At 38.7% G+C, this 14,229-nt stretch overlaps 1 protein-coding gene across 1 annotated transcript in view; it reads right to left on the bottom strand.

The window, feature by feature from the left end:
- Positions 1–14,229, bottom strand: part of cntfr (ciliary neurotrophic factor receptor) — a 228,670-nt gene that overhangs the window by 136,089 nt on the left and 78,352 nt on the right. The window contains exon 3 of the mRNA XM_004538375.5: positions 4,237–4,306. Coding sequence (XP_004538432.1) covers positions 4,237–4,306 — 70 coding nt within the window. The remainder of the gene's footprint in view (positions 1–4,236; positions 4,307–14,229) is intronic.

Here is a 14,229-nt window from a genome sequence, read left to right on the forward strand (position 1 = left end):
CTTACTTTCCTGCTCTCTTTTTCTCTCTCTCCTACTTTGACCCGGTTGTATCACTTTCTGTTTCACGAGTCTCTCTATCTTCCTCTCTCTTTTTTCAATCCATAGCAGTCAGGTGGAGGGTAAGGTACAGAGACTCAGCAAAGGCCAGAGATGAAGCGCACAAAAACCTTTAGTGATGTCACGGGTGATAAATCTGCTGTTGATCACTTGTCGGATGGATTACGGAGTTAGTGGAGAAAGCAATGATGTGAAAGCAAAAAAGTATCTAGAGCAAAGGGATGGAATAATGTAAAGTATTAGAGGGACTGAACAGGAGGAGAAGGATGGCAAAATTAAAAAAAATAAATAAATAAATAAAATAAACCATAAGGCTGGTAAGTGTGGATGAAGTGAAGACTGAATTAGAGAAAGAGGATGAAGTATTGAGTTGGGGAGAGAGGAGGATGGAGGGGGAAACAGAGAGACATAAAGACACTGAGGGAGGGGGAGAGATGGAGGGGATGATTATGAGTGGAAATGTTCGTCTCTCAATCAGGATATGGACTCCCATAAATAACTTGCCCTCTCAGTCAACAGCATGATGTCACCACATTTACTCTCACTCTCTCTCTCCTACACTAGTCGCATACACAGAGATAAGGTGGAGGAGCAGATGTAGCTGCACTATTTCTGTCATAAAAAAATAAGAGGAAAATTCAGCTGAAATGTATGCAATCTCAAAATGATCTCAATTACGCCTCATTTTCCTCACTCCATGTTTAATTTTCTTCACTTGTTTTGTTCTACTCCTTCCGCTCTCCATTGAGTGTTCTTGTGCAGTTAATTTGTATTCTCATTGTGCTTGTTCTCAGTATTTACTGTTTGAGGCACCCCATTAATGTAATGGTATTGCTTTGACTAGGGACTCTCTGGTATATCTCAGGAATAAAACAAGACGGAGAGAAAGACGCAGAGAACAGGATGAAGAGGGAATGAGAGAACACAACGAAAGATAAAAAACAGAGCTAGAAAGAGGTTTTTGAACTCATACGTGATCAATCATATAGGCGGATTCATTTTTTTATATAATGTAAGTGACTGTATCACTACTGAAATATAATAATCTGGAAATACAATAATGATAATTTTATATCTCTCTTTCTCTTTGTAGAAATATATTCTCTAATGCTTTTTCCCCAAACATATTCTTGGCTCCATCCGTTATCATTCCTGTCCCCCCTCTATCCATCTCCTTGTCCATTTTCACAAGCAATCAAATATAAAATCAAATATTACATTCAAGGAACCTTAACTGATACAACTTTCTCTGACCTTTCGGTCATTTATTCTGTTCATTGTATATTTTGGTGTGGATGTAGCTCAGGAGGTAGAGCAGGTCGGAAGGTTGGCGTTTCCATCCCTGGCTGCTCCAGCCTGCATGCTCTGGGTAAATTACTGAACCCCGAGTTGCTGTCCTTTGGGTCCATTGGAGTGTGCATTTGTGTGAACGTTAGACAGAAAGCACTTAAGTGTAGAAAAAAGTGCTTGTATAAATGGGTGAATGAGGCATGTTGTATAGAATGTTTTAAGTGTTCAAGTAAAGTAGAAAAGTGCCACGAAAGAACCTGTTTTATTGGGAGAATACCATTTCTATTGTCTGAGTTTCCTTTCAAGTGTTGTTTTCTTTTTTCAATAAATAGCTAAATGGCCAATTTATGTACTGTCCTCCACATCAGAGCAACTGTAATTACTTGAGGTGAGGACTTGTTGCTAAAAAAATGAATGCACCCTATGACCAGCCATTCTCTTTTGATTATTAAGTAAATAGCAGTAAATAGATTTATTGCACATTTCATTAAAAGAATACGCTTTGTTCCAGTATAAATAGGAGGCAAAACAGATTTTACGCATTTCTTTTATTTCTCCCTTGTGCACTTTGTTCGTGATTGAGAACACCAGCTGCTCTAAAACATCTCAAGATATTCTTTAGTCCCATCGTAACCACTTATGCTGATTATTGCTGAATTCATAATCACAATGATCACAATGTTCTGCTCTTTTTTAAATATATTTTAATGAATATTTGAATAAAATCGTAAAATACAGCCAACACATACTTGGCACAAAAGGATAATAACAGCTTCCCTAATTAATATTAGAGAGAGCTGATTAATCCCAAAGTGTTTTCTTTTTGTGGGTTAGATATAGTAGTCTTACAGCAGTCTTCCATTTAAGGCCATTTTCTCTCTTTACTTCTCAAGAGAGTTCTTGTTTGTTTCATCCCTCCTCATCTGTCTCTTAGTCTCATCGCGCACCATCCTCTATCCTGTCTTCCAGACAAGAGCGACTTCTGTAAATGTGAAGCTTGTAACTATTTGATTGACTCAGTCTGTAGATGCTTTCTACCACTGTTTCTTATTGTCTTTGTTCAGCATGCACTGCTGTCATTAATTAGGAAGTCTCAAATGGATTTCCTATACACTCCATGTCACACAAACATACTTACACACAAGTACACACAAACACAGTTTGAGCCTTCCTCTGCATGTGCTTTTTGTGCAAACTGAGTCAGACCAAGCAAGTTCATTCCCTCTCCATCCCTTAATACTGACTACATATATATATATATGTGTGTGTGTGTGTGTGTGTGTGTGTGCGTGTGCGTGTGTGTGTGTGTCACAGTGCACGTATGTGCTTCACTCTCACTGCCAAGAAAGGCATACCCCAGGGAATCCTGTCAGTCAAACTTTCTGGCAATTTGTCAGAGCAACAAGGCACTTTGCAATACAACCAGATGTGTTTCTGTGTGTGTGTGTGTGTGTGTGTGTGTGTGTGTGTGTGTGTGTGTGTGTGTGTGTGTGTGTGTGTGTGTGTGTGTGTGTGTATGACATGTATTGAGATAGAATGTGGAGTGCAAATTTTGATATTACTCATCATCCTACCGCTTTTGTTACTTGGTTACGGATATGTGTTGTGATTCGTTTACACAGACCATATAGGCATTTGTGTGTTACACAGTATAAGATTGTCGAGCTATGGAGCACAAAAAACAGACAATCCACAAGCACTAGAGTGCTAACATACACCCACAAATGGACAGAAGTTTTTTTCTCCCCTAGGCAGAACTATTTGTTACTAATTTCTTCCTCTTTTCATGTGTGCTTTTCCTGTATGCCATTTGTTTTCACATATTCTGTAATTACTTTTCTTGCTGCCTTTGTCTTACTTTTGTTCAACTTTTTAGAACAACGCAAGAAATTTAAGTGAAAAAGCATGATTTCTAAAATACAGCCACATTTTCCACTGAAAAACATCCTTAAAACATATTAAGTGAAGAAGATAAGCAAGAAAACAAGCATTCACTGTTATTTTTCTCCATAGATCTCCTTGTGTTTGCTTTCTGTAGTTTTGATGTCTTCCTCTTACTTTTTTCTTCCTTCATTTTACCCTGAGAAGCTTCCATTTTTCTACTTCGCAGATTTATATATAAATCTGCCATGTCTGCTCTGCTTGTGTGTGTGTGTGTGTGTGTATATGTGTATGTGTGTGTATAAGAGACCCTCGTGACAGAGTGATGTGCGTCATTGACTTCCTTAGACTCTTTCTCTGGGTCATCTGAGTTAAACAGTCCAATCTCATTGGCTAATAAGGCAATGCCACTCTTCTCTAGAATTGAAGTGACTCGTTTACTTCCTTTAAACACACACACACACAAACATGTGCATGCACACACCCACCCACCCATTTAAACACATGGTCTAATTTACAGTCCTGAATCTTGGGTGAAGTCTCAAAAGAGCAGTCACTGCATTATCTACTTTCCAATTTCCCTTTCTCCCTCACAACTTCAGTGCACGAGTGCTCATGATCATCAGTTGAGCTGGCTACCTACTTTGTTGAACCAACATTTGTTTCTGAGTAAGCCTTAGCACCACATAGCACCACATAACATGGGGTAACAAGATGATTTGATAAGCTTTCTCTCAAAGGTTCATTTGTCTTAGACTGTTGCACCTTTGACCTCAGACCGAGTGGCCAAATGACACACAGCTCAAATCCATAAACATACTGCAATCTTTAAAACGACTTCATGAGCAGAGAAATAGAAACAATGCAGGGAGCCGAGGGTGTAGAAGACAGTAAAGTTAACAGGGAGAAGAAGAAAAACTGTCAAACTTTCTGAGCATAAAGGAGAGGCAGAGCAGGCCTTAGAACAGAAATGGAGGAGCAAATCAAGAAAAGGAAATGCATACTCACCGTTGCGAGGATAGGCTACCACCACTGCAGCCAGAACTACACAGCACAACGATGTCACAAGGTTTGCCATCTGTAGACACATACACAGCAAAGTTATCAGTGCGTGCAAGAGCCAAAGAGCCGGCTAGTGAGTGTGTCCGCCTGTCGTCCTGATTGACTGACAGACCCATAGACGCCTACAATGTAAGAGATGTAAGAGATGGAGAGATAGCTGCTTCCTCTCTTCTCTCTGTCTCTCTCAGTGTCTATCTCCCTTCAGTATTGCTGTTGCTGAAGTGGTTTTGGGTTGTTTTTTTTTTTCGTGTCCTCCTGTTTCTTTCCCACTCCTTTATTTCCTTTCTTTACTCCTCTCATCTGCTGATATCATTTTCACTGTGTAACCTTACTCTCTTTTTCTTCATGTGCATCTCTCTCCTTCTGTCTCTCGTTGTGTTCATCAGTCTAATGGGTCCATCCTCTCTGGGATGGGCTATGGCCAGCAGCTCTTAAAGGTATAGCACACCATAAACAAACGCACAGCTCTCGTCTAAAACAACAATAATTCACGAGCACCCCTTCGTCTTACGTACTTTAGTTTTACCAGTTGAAAGTGAGGTGAGATGAAAGAGGTTTTAAGTTGCACACATCTTTTGCTTTCTAATACTTTCAATGCTTTGGTCTTTAAGTTTCATGCATTTTCTGTTCCCAAAATAACAGTCTCAGTGCTCTCTTAAAATAAATAGGTTTTGTTCATTCTTGCAAAAACATTGTAAAAATGACAAATTGTGGTTATAAAAGGGGAGTTATGGTTATTTTACAGCAGCTGGCTAAGGTAGCGAGCTCCTCTAAAAAGAACAATGTAGGATTTTAGGGGTAGTTGTGCAAGGTCTTTTTTGCAAACCACAGTGGTTTGATCAATCGAGTAGATCTCAGGCAATAAGTCATGTTGCCAGATTCAAGTATGGTTTTTCTTTCTGCTAGGTCAACTCAGGGGTTACGGTATGCATGGTGTCATTCTACAAGTACTATGAGTGACTCCCCTTTATAATGTCTACATTTGTTTTTACCAACTTATTTGCGAAGGTTCCATTATATGATCATTTGTCCGCTGATGAGATGCTAGTGCCCCCTCATCTGCAGAAAGTTGCAAGGTCAGAGGCCAGGGTCAGCTACAACAGAGCTACCCCGCAGCAGCTTCTACGAATGCACAATCTTGTACAAGAAAAGTTGAGCTTGGTGGAGCCTTGCCAACAATGGGGCTTGAACCTAGATCCTCCCATTAAAAAGTGGCCTCTCTCTTCACTCTCCATCTACTCTCCGGTGCCTGGGCTGTTTCTCTGTCTCCTTTCCTCTGTTATGTGAGGAGAAATACTTGGCTATCATACAGACAGGGGTTGTCTAAGGGTCCGCTTGCTGCTGAGACCTGTGGTGAGTAAGGTGTGTGTGTCTGCATGAGAAGAACACAGTAAGCACTCCAAATAGAGGCAGAGAAAGGAAAGTGAATTTCCTTGTTCTTTTGATGCGAGACTCCAGCTGTTAAAAACCTGTGTCATATCCCATTACATCTTCCTCTTTGTTTGGCTTCAGCTCTTCTTTCTTCCCTTTACTTGATTCTCTTTTCTGCTTCTTTACTTCAGTCCCTTTTTTCCCTCTCCTAAATCACTCGGTCTTCTCTCTTTTCAGTATGCATCTCTTCTTCTCCCTCCTTATATCATACCCTTCACTTGTCTTGTCTCTCTTTGTTAGGGTTGAACATGAACACCACTACTCCATGTTTAAGCATCTCACAAACGGGAAAATACATCTGCAACTACTGCAGAGTTATTATCAAGAACATGGAAAAGCTTTTACAATCACACTAAAACAATCAGACACTGAAAACTCTAGGGAATGTTTTTTTATTTTCTTTTATGAATGACAAAACTAAAGCTGGGACACAAATAACTGAGTATTCAGACAACCATTCAATTTAGTAGGTAGCTATTTTCCCCTCTCTGTATGAAAAATGTATACCATGTTAGCTTGGGTGCCTGACATCAGTCCCAAAGAAGTAATCATCACGCTTCAGCTCAGCTGACAGTTGCTAATTTAGTGACATGAGGCTAGAAGTACTTGTTGTTCATAATGTTTTAGAACAAAAAAAAAAAGAAAAAGAGTGAATGACAAATCTATAGCTGAGTAGCATAGCTATGCAAGCAGAAATCTTACACTGCTCTGTGATTGGCAGAGAGCTGCAAGTATTAGCGCTCCGAATTAGATGTTTGCACAGGTGTTGTTGTTCTTGTGGTTTGTTACCTAGACAGAGGCTATGCACAGTGTGAGAGATAAAACCAATGATGCAGTTATAAATTCTGCTGCCACGCCCCGCATCACCCCCAACTCCTATTGCCCAGATGGCCCAAGCATATCCGTTGCTAACAAATATCCATAGTAACACAATAACTAGTGAAGACTGGTAGAAAACTGTATTTCGGACCACACTACTGAGAAATTAAGGGGAATAATATAAAATCACAATAAAAAGGACAAAATGTGATTTTTCTTGAAGGAAATATCAGATTTGCACTTACGGCAATCAATCCACTTATGTCTTTAAATACATGGAATTCAAAATGCATTTTTTTCCTTTACTTTGTTGCAATTTTTAATGATGTTCTTTTATATAGAAATATATTATATTGTGAAACAATTTTAATGGGACAACTCTCAAAGAGTATACCAACCCCTGTGGCAAAAATGCAAACAATGCACACTCAGTTTGCTATTTAGCCATCATCGTACCAGTTTTAATTGCTCCAACTACGTATTTTGGGGGATTTTCTTGTCTTTACACAGCTGAGCTGAGACTGCTTAAACGGTACAGTAAAAATGGAAGAAAGTCTGTATAGTTATTTTCATTTTAACTGTGATGGCTGCATGTTTGGTTTTAAGATTTTGACAACCTTCTGTTGAGTCACCTGTTGAATGCTGCGTTGCACTACAATTTTTTACTTAACAGTATCAACTTTGCATTTTTGGTTATGTACGTTTGTGCGTGTGTGTGTGTGCGTGTGCGTGTGCGTGCGTGCGTGCGTGCGTGCGCGCGCGCGCCAGCCAAAGATTAAAATAGTGACTGAAAGTTTGCATGCAAAGATATGATTGAGAGATTGTGTGTTTGTGCCCCTGCACTGGAGTTTCTGTTAGTATATATGAGTGATTGGCAGCTCATATGTATTTCATCTGAACAGATATTGAGGAGAATGACAGGGGGTGAAATTAAAATTGCATCCCCTGTCACATCATCACAATCCCTATCTCTGCTCTTCATTTTCTAAGTGCTGGTTTGCTCATCAAAATCCAAATGACGTTTGTGTGCCTGGGTGTTTGCATGCATTTAAGACTATGTGGGTTCAAATGCTCCAATATGTGTGTCTATGCTTGAAACCGTGGGGGTATTTAGCCCGTCTATCAGAAAACAATACAGTTTTGAAATCTGACAGCTTCAGATCGTTCACATAATGACAACCCACGGGCGGTTAGAGCTGCAATCACGCAAACTCGGTACAAACTCTCATGCCTTCATTTCTCCATTCCTACTTACCCTGACTCACCCATTTATACCCTCCGTTTTCCATTCTTATTCCATATTTATTTATTCATTTCTTATTGGAGGGGAAAGGGCTGAATAGGCGTGATTCTTTTGGCTGCTTAATTAAAATATATAATTCATCTGCGTCAAATGATTTTGCCTCTGCGCCTTTGTGGAGTCCGATTTGGGAACATTTGCATTTAAATTGGAAAGCCAGGAGGGAAATACACTAGGCAGGCTAGGTTTGTGTGTAAGTGGAGATAGAAGGCATCCTTCTGTTAAAGAAATACACATACATTATTAGTAGTATTAGTATTAGTATTTTTGTTACTCTGGTCCAAAAATGTCAGAATTCAAACTACTGTGGCTGGCCGAAAGCTACAGTAAGGCGTCTTGTAACTGAAATGGTCCTCTTAGAACTTTGTGATCCCTTCACAGCAGCATCTTCAGTCAGTAAGGCGTGCTTCTCCATGCCCATTAATTTGAATTCAAACTTAATAAACCAAACGCTGACTGAAGTATAGATGCTATATTGTTTTTTGTCTCTCAAAAATAAAGTGTCCAAATTCCTCCTGTCAGCAAGCTGTCAGAAATACCTTATTGCAAATGTGTCTGCTGTTCAATACAACAAAATTGAATCAAATTAAAAGAAAAAACAGCATCCCCCTGAGTAACATATAAGTCCTTTGTTTTATACCAAGGGAAAAGAGTAAAGCTATCAACCGTATAAGGAAACCTAACAAAAGATGACGGTTCCCTGCTGTCTGTAAATAGTTTGTTCTTCTTGGGTGATATCCACCATGTGGGAAAATGAGGCCCATTCACTTGACAACATAAACCCAAAACAAATGATTTAACTTTAAATGGTTATAGCTACCCATCTTTATTCAGTGATTCCTGCAGGGTATGTAGTGCATTGAGATTTATGGATCTACGGGCAGTTAAAGAATATATGATGCTGAGACAGTGGCACATTATCCAGCTGGGACCTAGCTAAAGGTCGGATGCTGAAACCAGCATGTCTGGCACCACAGAGCATGTTAAATGTCTATGAAATCATACCTTACCTTCCCTGCTGGCATTATATACTAACTTACAGTAACACAACTCACCATCTGGAGGAATAAGCTGCTCAGATAAACAGGAAAGGCTGCGTAATATAGAAGAAAGAGTGTACAAGACAGTCAGTCACACCACCCTTCTCTTGCAGCTAGAATATAAGGCCTGCAAGAGTACTAGTCTCTTTAAATCCAAGCAATTTAAAAAGATACATGCAACCATAATAAACTGTAAATGATGGCAGGAGATCCAGAAGGAGAATTTGACAATGACAAGGAGAAAGTTGAACATCTCCAGATAATTGGATATTCGTATAAAGTAAAACCTTGAAACTCTAAAGCAAGGCATCATATCCAGGAGGTACACTTGTACTTTAAAAGAATCCTTTCTTCAGAAATACAACCCTTGCTCTATCTGCCATTTAATGTATAATATGACTTACTTTTGATAATTTGTCCTACCTTGGAGCAACGATAGAAAAGCAGAGTTTTTATTTTATTATAGTTTTTTTTTTCCTCCAAGGGGACATAGATAAAATTTGTGAATGATCTCTCCGGCTCAAAAATAAGGAAAGTATGTATATTAAAATATATATAAATATATATTTTCTGTTCCTTTAAAAATAAAAAAGCAGCCACATGGCATGTGAATCAATTTTGGGGCAGCAGGGTTTATGTTGCTAATTGGAATTTTCTCCAAAGGGTGACAAAAGTCAACAAATTGTTTTAAGCAACAATTAGTTGATAAAACCTCTCTACTCCCAAATTTGTGACTAGTGCACTGCAGGAAAAAGAAACTTCAATGAAAAAGCATAGCACCACCTGATGCTGTCTTTCTGTTTACAAAAAAATTACTGCAGTGTGTAGTTTTTTATTCTTATTTTTCTAATTTCAGAGCTCTCAGGTAGATAGATAGATAGATAGATAGATAGATAGATAGATAGATAGATAGATAGATGGGGTGTAACAATACACAAAATTCAAGGTTCGGTTCGATACTTTGGTGTCACAGTTCGATATTTTTTCGATACAAAAAAACTGTTCATGCCTTTTTAATTTGTCATTTATTAAAATTATAAATATATATTTTAACTCAAAAGTACAGTTTTTAAATTTAATGTTGCTGAAACAAAAAAAAATGAAAGAAAAATCTGATCGAGAAATCACTCATCTTTGGAAAAGAGAATTATTACAGAGAAATGGCTCTTTCCAAAATAAAAACTATACTATACGCTTCTTCTGGGCTATATTCTCAGCAGCATATTAAACATATCAGGTCCCCATAAGGAGAATCATGTGCTAACGGCTGTCTAAATGACTCTGGTAACGTTTGTAGCATGCGTGCTTGCTGTCGGAGTAAATGTGCAGTCATATTCGTTGTGTTCCCACTAGTGCTGTCAGTATTAATCTCGTTGAAATGACGTTAATGAGCTACCACGGATCACCCCATGCGTGGGGCTGCACGGCGTCAACACGTTAACGAGCAAACTGCGCTAACGCACTAGTTCCCACCAATGTAACTGAGCATTGCGTGGCACATCCGACATACTGTTTTACTTTTGTCCATGACGCGCTTACCTTCAGGGTCATACGTCACATGAAAACCAAAATAGTTCCAAATGCCAGATCTGAATGAGGGTGGGGGAGGTTCAATTTTCCATGTTGCAACAAGCACTTAACTTCTGTCTCGCTAGCTTGCCCTGCGCTCAGTGAATCTGCGTTCGACTACTCCGCCTAGGCTGCACTGTCCACTGAGTGCTCAACACAGACAGCATCGTCAGAAGGAAAGTTGATAAAATAAATTAAAAATTTTGTATTGTTCGATACATATGCGTACCGAACCGAAACCACTGTATGAACGGTTCAATATCGATACGAGTATCGTTGCACCCCTAATAGATAGATAGATAGAGTTTCTTGCACATCACCTATTAGTGGCACACACTTACACTCAAACACAAAATCACACATAACCATCACCACTGTAGTTTTTAATTCCCTGCTCCCTATACAGTAATACAAGTTCTTCATTCCCATAATGCATTGCTTTGCTTGGCAACACTAATTCTCTCATCAATCATGCAGAGTTGCTGCAGATTATCTACAATCACTGGGTATGGCGGGGTGGGAGATGTTTATCCTGATAGTGTGTCTGCTGCCATTTTGGCTACAGTGTACACACATGCATACACACACAGTTGGCATTTGGTGCAAAGTGTTGATAGCTGGATGACTGTGACCTTTTTCACAGTCGCTCTGGCTATAATTGCTCACTAAAGATACCGTCAATCGTGTCTCAAGAGGTAGCAGGGGTTGAGCCCACAATCACACGCAAGCGCACGCATGCAGTTCCTTGTGCATGTGGATGACAGCATTTAGGTCTAAGTGATAAATTTAGCAATTGATCACATGTGACTGCTCTCAGCTGGCTGAGATTTAGAGGACCTGAACACGTCAGTTACTATGTATCATGTGTCCTGCTGGTGCTGCTGTTGTGGTGATCTCCCGTCACTAAGCTGGACTGTCTGATGTGAGTTAGTGTTTTAGAAACAGCCAAAAGCTGCACACTTACCAACACAGAGGCACGAGCTGCTGTTTTTAATCCTCAGAATATTATTTGTGAAATGTTATTAACAGCCGGAGATTAAACATTGAAGTCTAACTCATTAACAGAAAGGAAAAACAAAATTAAAAAAACCCAAACAGTCCAAACAAATCTAGAACTTGGATGCATGAATAGGACTCACCCTATTTATGTCAGGTAACAGATATTTGAGGTGTGTTATGCGTTTTGTATGCATGTGTATGTCTGTTTTTGCCTCCACCCAGCCATCTGGACCTCCTTGTGTGTGTACAAGTGGATTTTAGGTGGTTATAAGCTCTGAAAAAACACACAGTTACCTCCAGCCCTCTCACCTTTGAACTCTATAAGTGTATCAAAGCTAAGAAAACAGAGCACTATGTGTGTGTGTGCGTGTGTGTGTGCAGATGTGTGTCCCAGCTTTCTTAAATTCTATCAGGCTTCCGATAGTGGGTGTGTTCTCCCCTTTGCGAACTGGGAGCTTCCAGGAGCTGTGCAGCATGTGTAAGAGCGGTGTGTGTGTGTGTGTGTGTGTGTGTGTGTGTGTGTGTGTGTGTGTGTGTGTGTGTGTGTGTGTGTGTGTGTGTGCGTGTGTGTGTGTGTGTGTGACAAAGGGAGAGTGTTATGTATGGGCTGTGATGTTCTGAACAGAGGTGTTTTTACAGAGAGTTAATCAGAACCAGGGCTGAGGCCTTGCACAACTGGGTGAAAACCACACACACAGGAAATAAAAAGCAAAAGTCACTTTCTAATTGCTTGAATGACAGAACTGTAACTGGTCATTGCTGTTATGCCAAGCTGTTATATGATGCAACTTAGTGAACTCTAACAAAAGATGTGCAGATGTTTCAGCCAATATATATGTATGTGTGTGTATATATATATATGTATATGTATATATATGTATATGTATATATATATGTGTATATGTGTATATATATGTGTATATGTGTATATATATGTGTATATGTATATATATATGTATATATATATATGTATATATATATATATATATATATATATATACACACACACACACACACATATACACATACACATTTAGATGGGGAAGATTTAGTCATGTAACTAAGAAAGTTTTTACAGGACTTTAGCAATCCTCTGAAAAAGGGTAAGTAGCAGCCAGGTGCACTATTTTCAGTGAATTCGATTAACTAATCTTCAGCAAGTGTGACAACCTTTATAAAAGCAGAAGTTTTGACAGTTTGCTGGTCTGGAGCATTCAGGTAGTGTTAGCACAATCTTTCCAGGAAAGGATGCCCCAGCATATTCACCAAAAGGTCAGAGTACTCATAGTACTCATAGAAGCTGCCAAAAAAATCCAACGGCTACTTTTCAGACTCTACAGGACCTGATTTGCTTGTCAAATGTTAAAGTTTATGTCAGCGCAATTAAAAAAAAGACTGAACAAGCTTGACTTGTTTGTAAAGGTTGAGGGTTACCAACATAGGAACAGGGTTTAAGTTTGCAAAATTGCATCTGAACCCAGTCTTCTGAAACAATGTCCTTTAGACAGATGAGACCAAAGTGCCCACAATGCACATCATCACATTTGATGAAAAGCAAATGCAGCATATCAGGACAAATACCAACTGTCAAGCAAAATTGGAAAAAGTAAAGAATCAAGGTGTTGCAATGGTCGATCAAAGTCCAGACCTCGACCCAACTGAAAAGCTGTGGTAGCACCTTAAGATAGTCATATAAACAAATTCCCACAAACCTCAATGTACTGAAGCAATGTTGTAATGAAGACTGGACCAGTTCATCTACAATGATGTGAGAGACTGAAAAAGTCACACTGAAACAATTACTTAAAGTTGGTTCTACAATCTACTGGATACTTCACAGGAAACTCTTTATGTTTTTTTTTTACATGACTATATATCCAGGTCTGTCCTGGTTTATGTTGAAAGGGTGTGTGATTCCTTAACCTTCTGGGAAATGTGTCTTCAAAAACAGTCAAAGTGACATCTTCAAGAATAACCTTTACTAATGACGGGTCTCATTTACCAGTAGTGTGCACGGGTCTGTGCCTAAATCATGCATACGAATACTTCACACACATATATGTAATTCCGCAATAATAACTTTCTGACACTGTCCCACAGAAGTAAGTTTGTTTTTTTTCCCTTCATTGCAGTGAGTTTCTCATCTCAAATGCCATGCTACTTGTCTGCAATCAGCTTTCTTTTTGTTATATATTCTGTTAGCCTTTTTTCCTTTCATCTTTGATTCCAAACTTCTCTTTTGCTGCTTTTTTTCTTTTTTAATTAACTTCAGCATCCCAGTTATTTCAGCTGGAGCACAGATTATTTATTTATTTTTAAACTGTTGTCACTGCAATGAACACACTTCGGAAAGCTGCCCCTTCTCTGGATTCCTGCTTGGATGTCAGAAATTATTTTTTAAAGTTTCTCCAGTTTATGCAGGATTATTAAATGAAGCCCAGTAATCTTGTTTTAACAAAAATAAAAAAATAAGATGATTTTGAGACAGTAATATGTATATTCAAATCTGTTTTCTACCTTTTTTTTTTCAAAAAAACACATTATTCAATAATTTTTCAGAGATCAAGTAGCTATAGGCATTATTTACTATTCTTATTATTATTTACTGCTACAATAGAATTTTACTTACTTTTTAAAAAATGTATCAATCCCATTCATAATTACACAAAGCTACATATCATTACACATTTGCACCTATGTATTCAACTGTATTTGTTTCTTATGGATTTTTTATATTTTTAACAGTTCATCATCCTTATTGGCCCCAAGAAAAACTGTTGT

This window comes from Maylandia zebra, linkage group LG7 (assembly GCF_041146795.1).
Source record: "Maylandia zebra isolate NMK-2024a linkage group LG7, Mzebra_GT3a, whole genome shotgun sequence".
Lineage (NCBI taxonomy): Eukaryota > Metazoa > Chordata > Actinopteri > Cichliformes > Cichlidae > Maylandia > Maylandia zebra.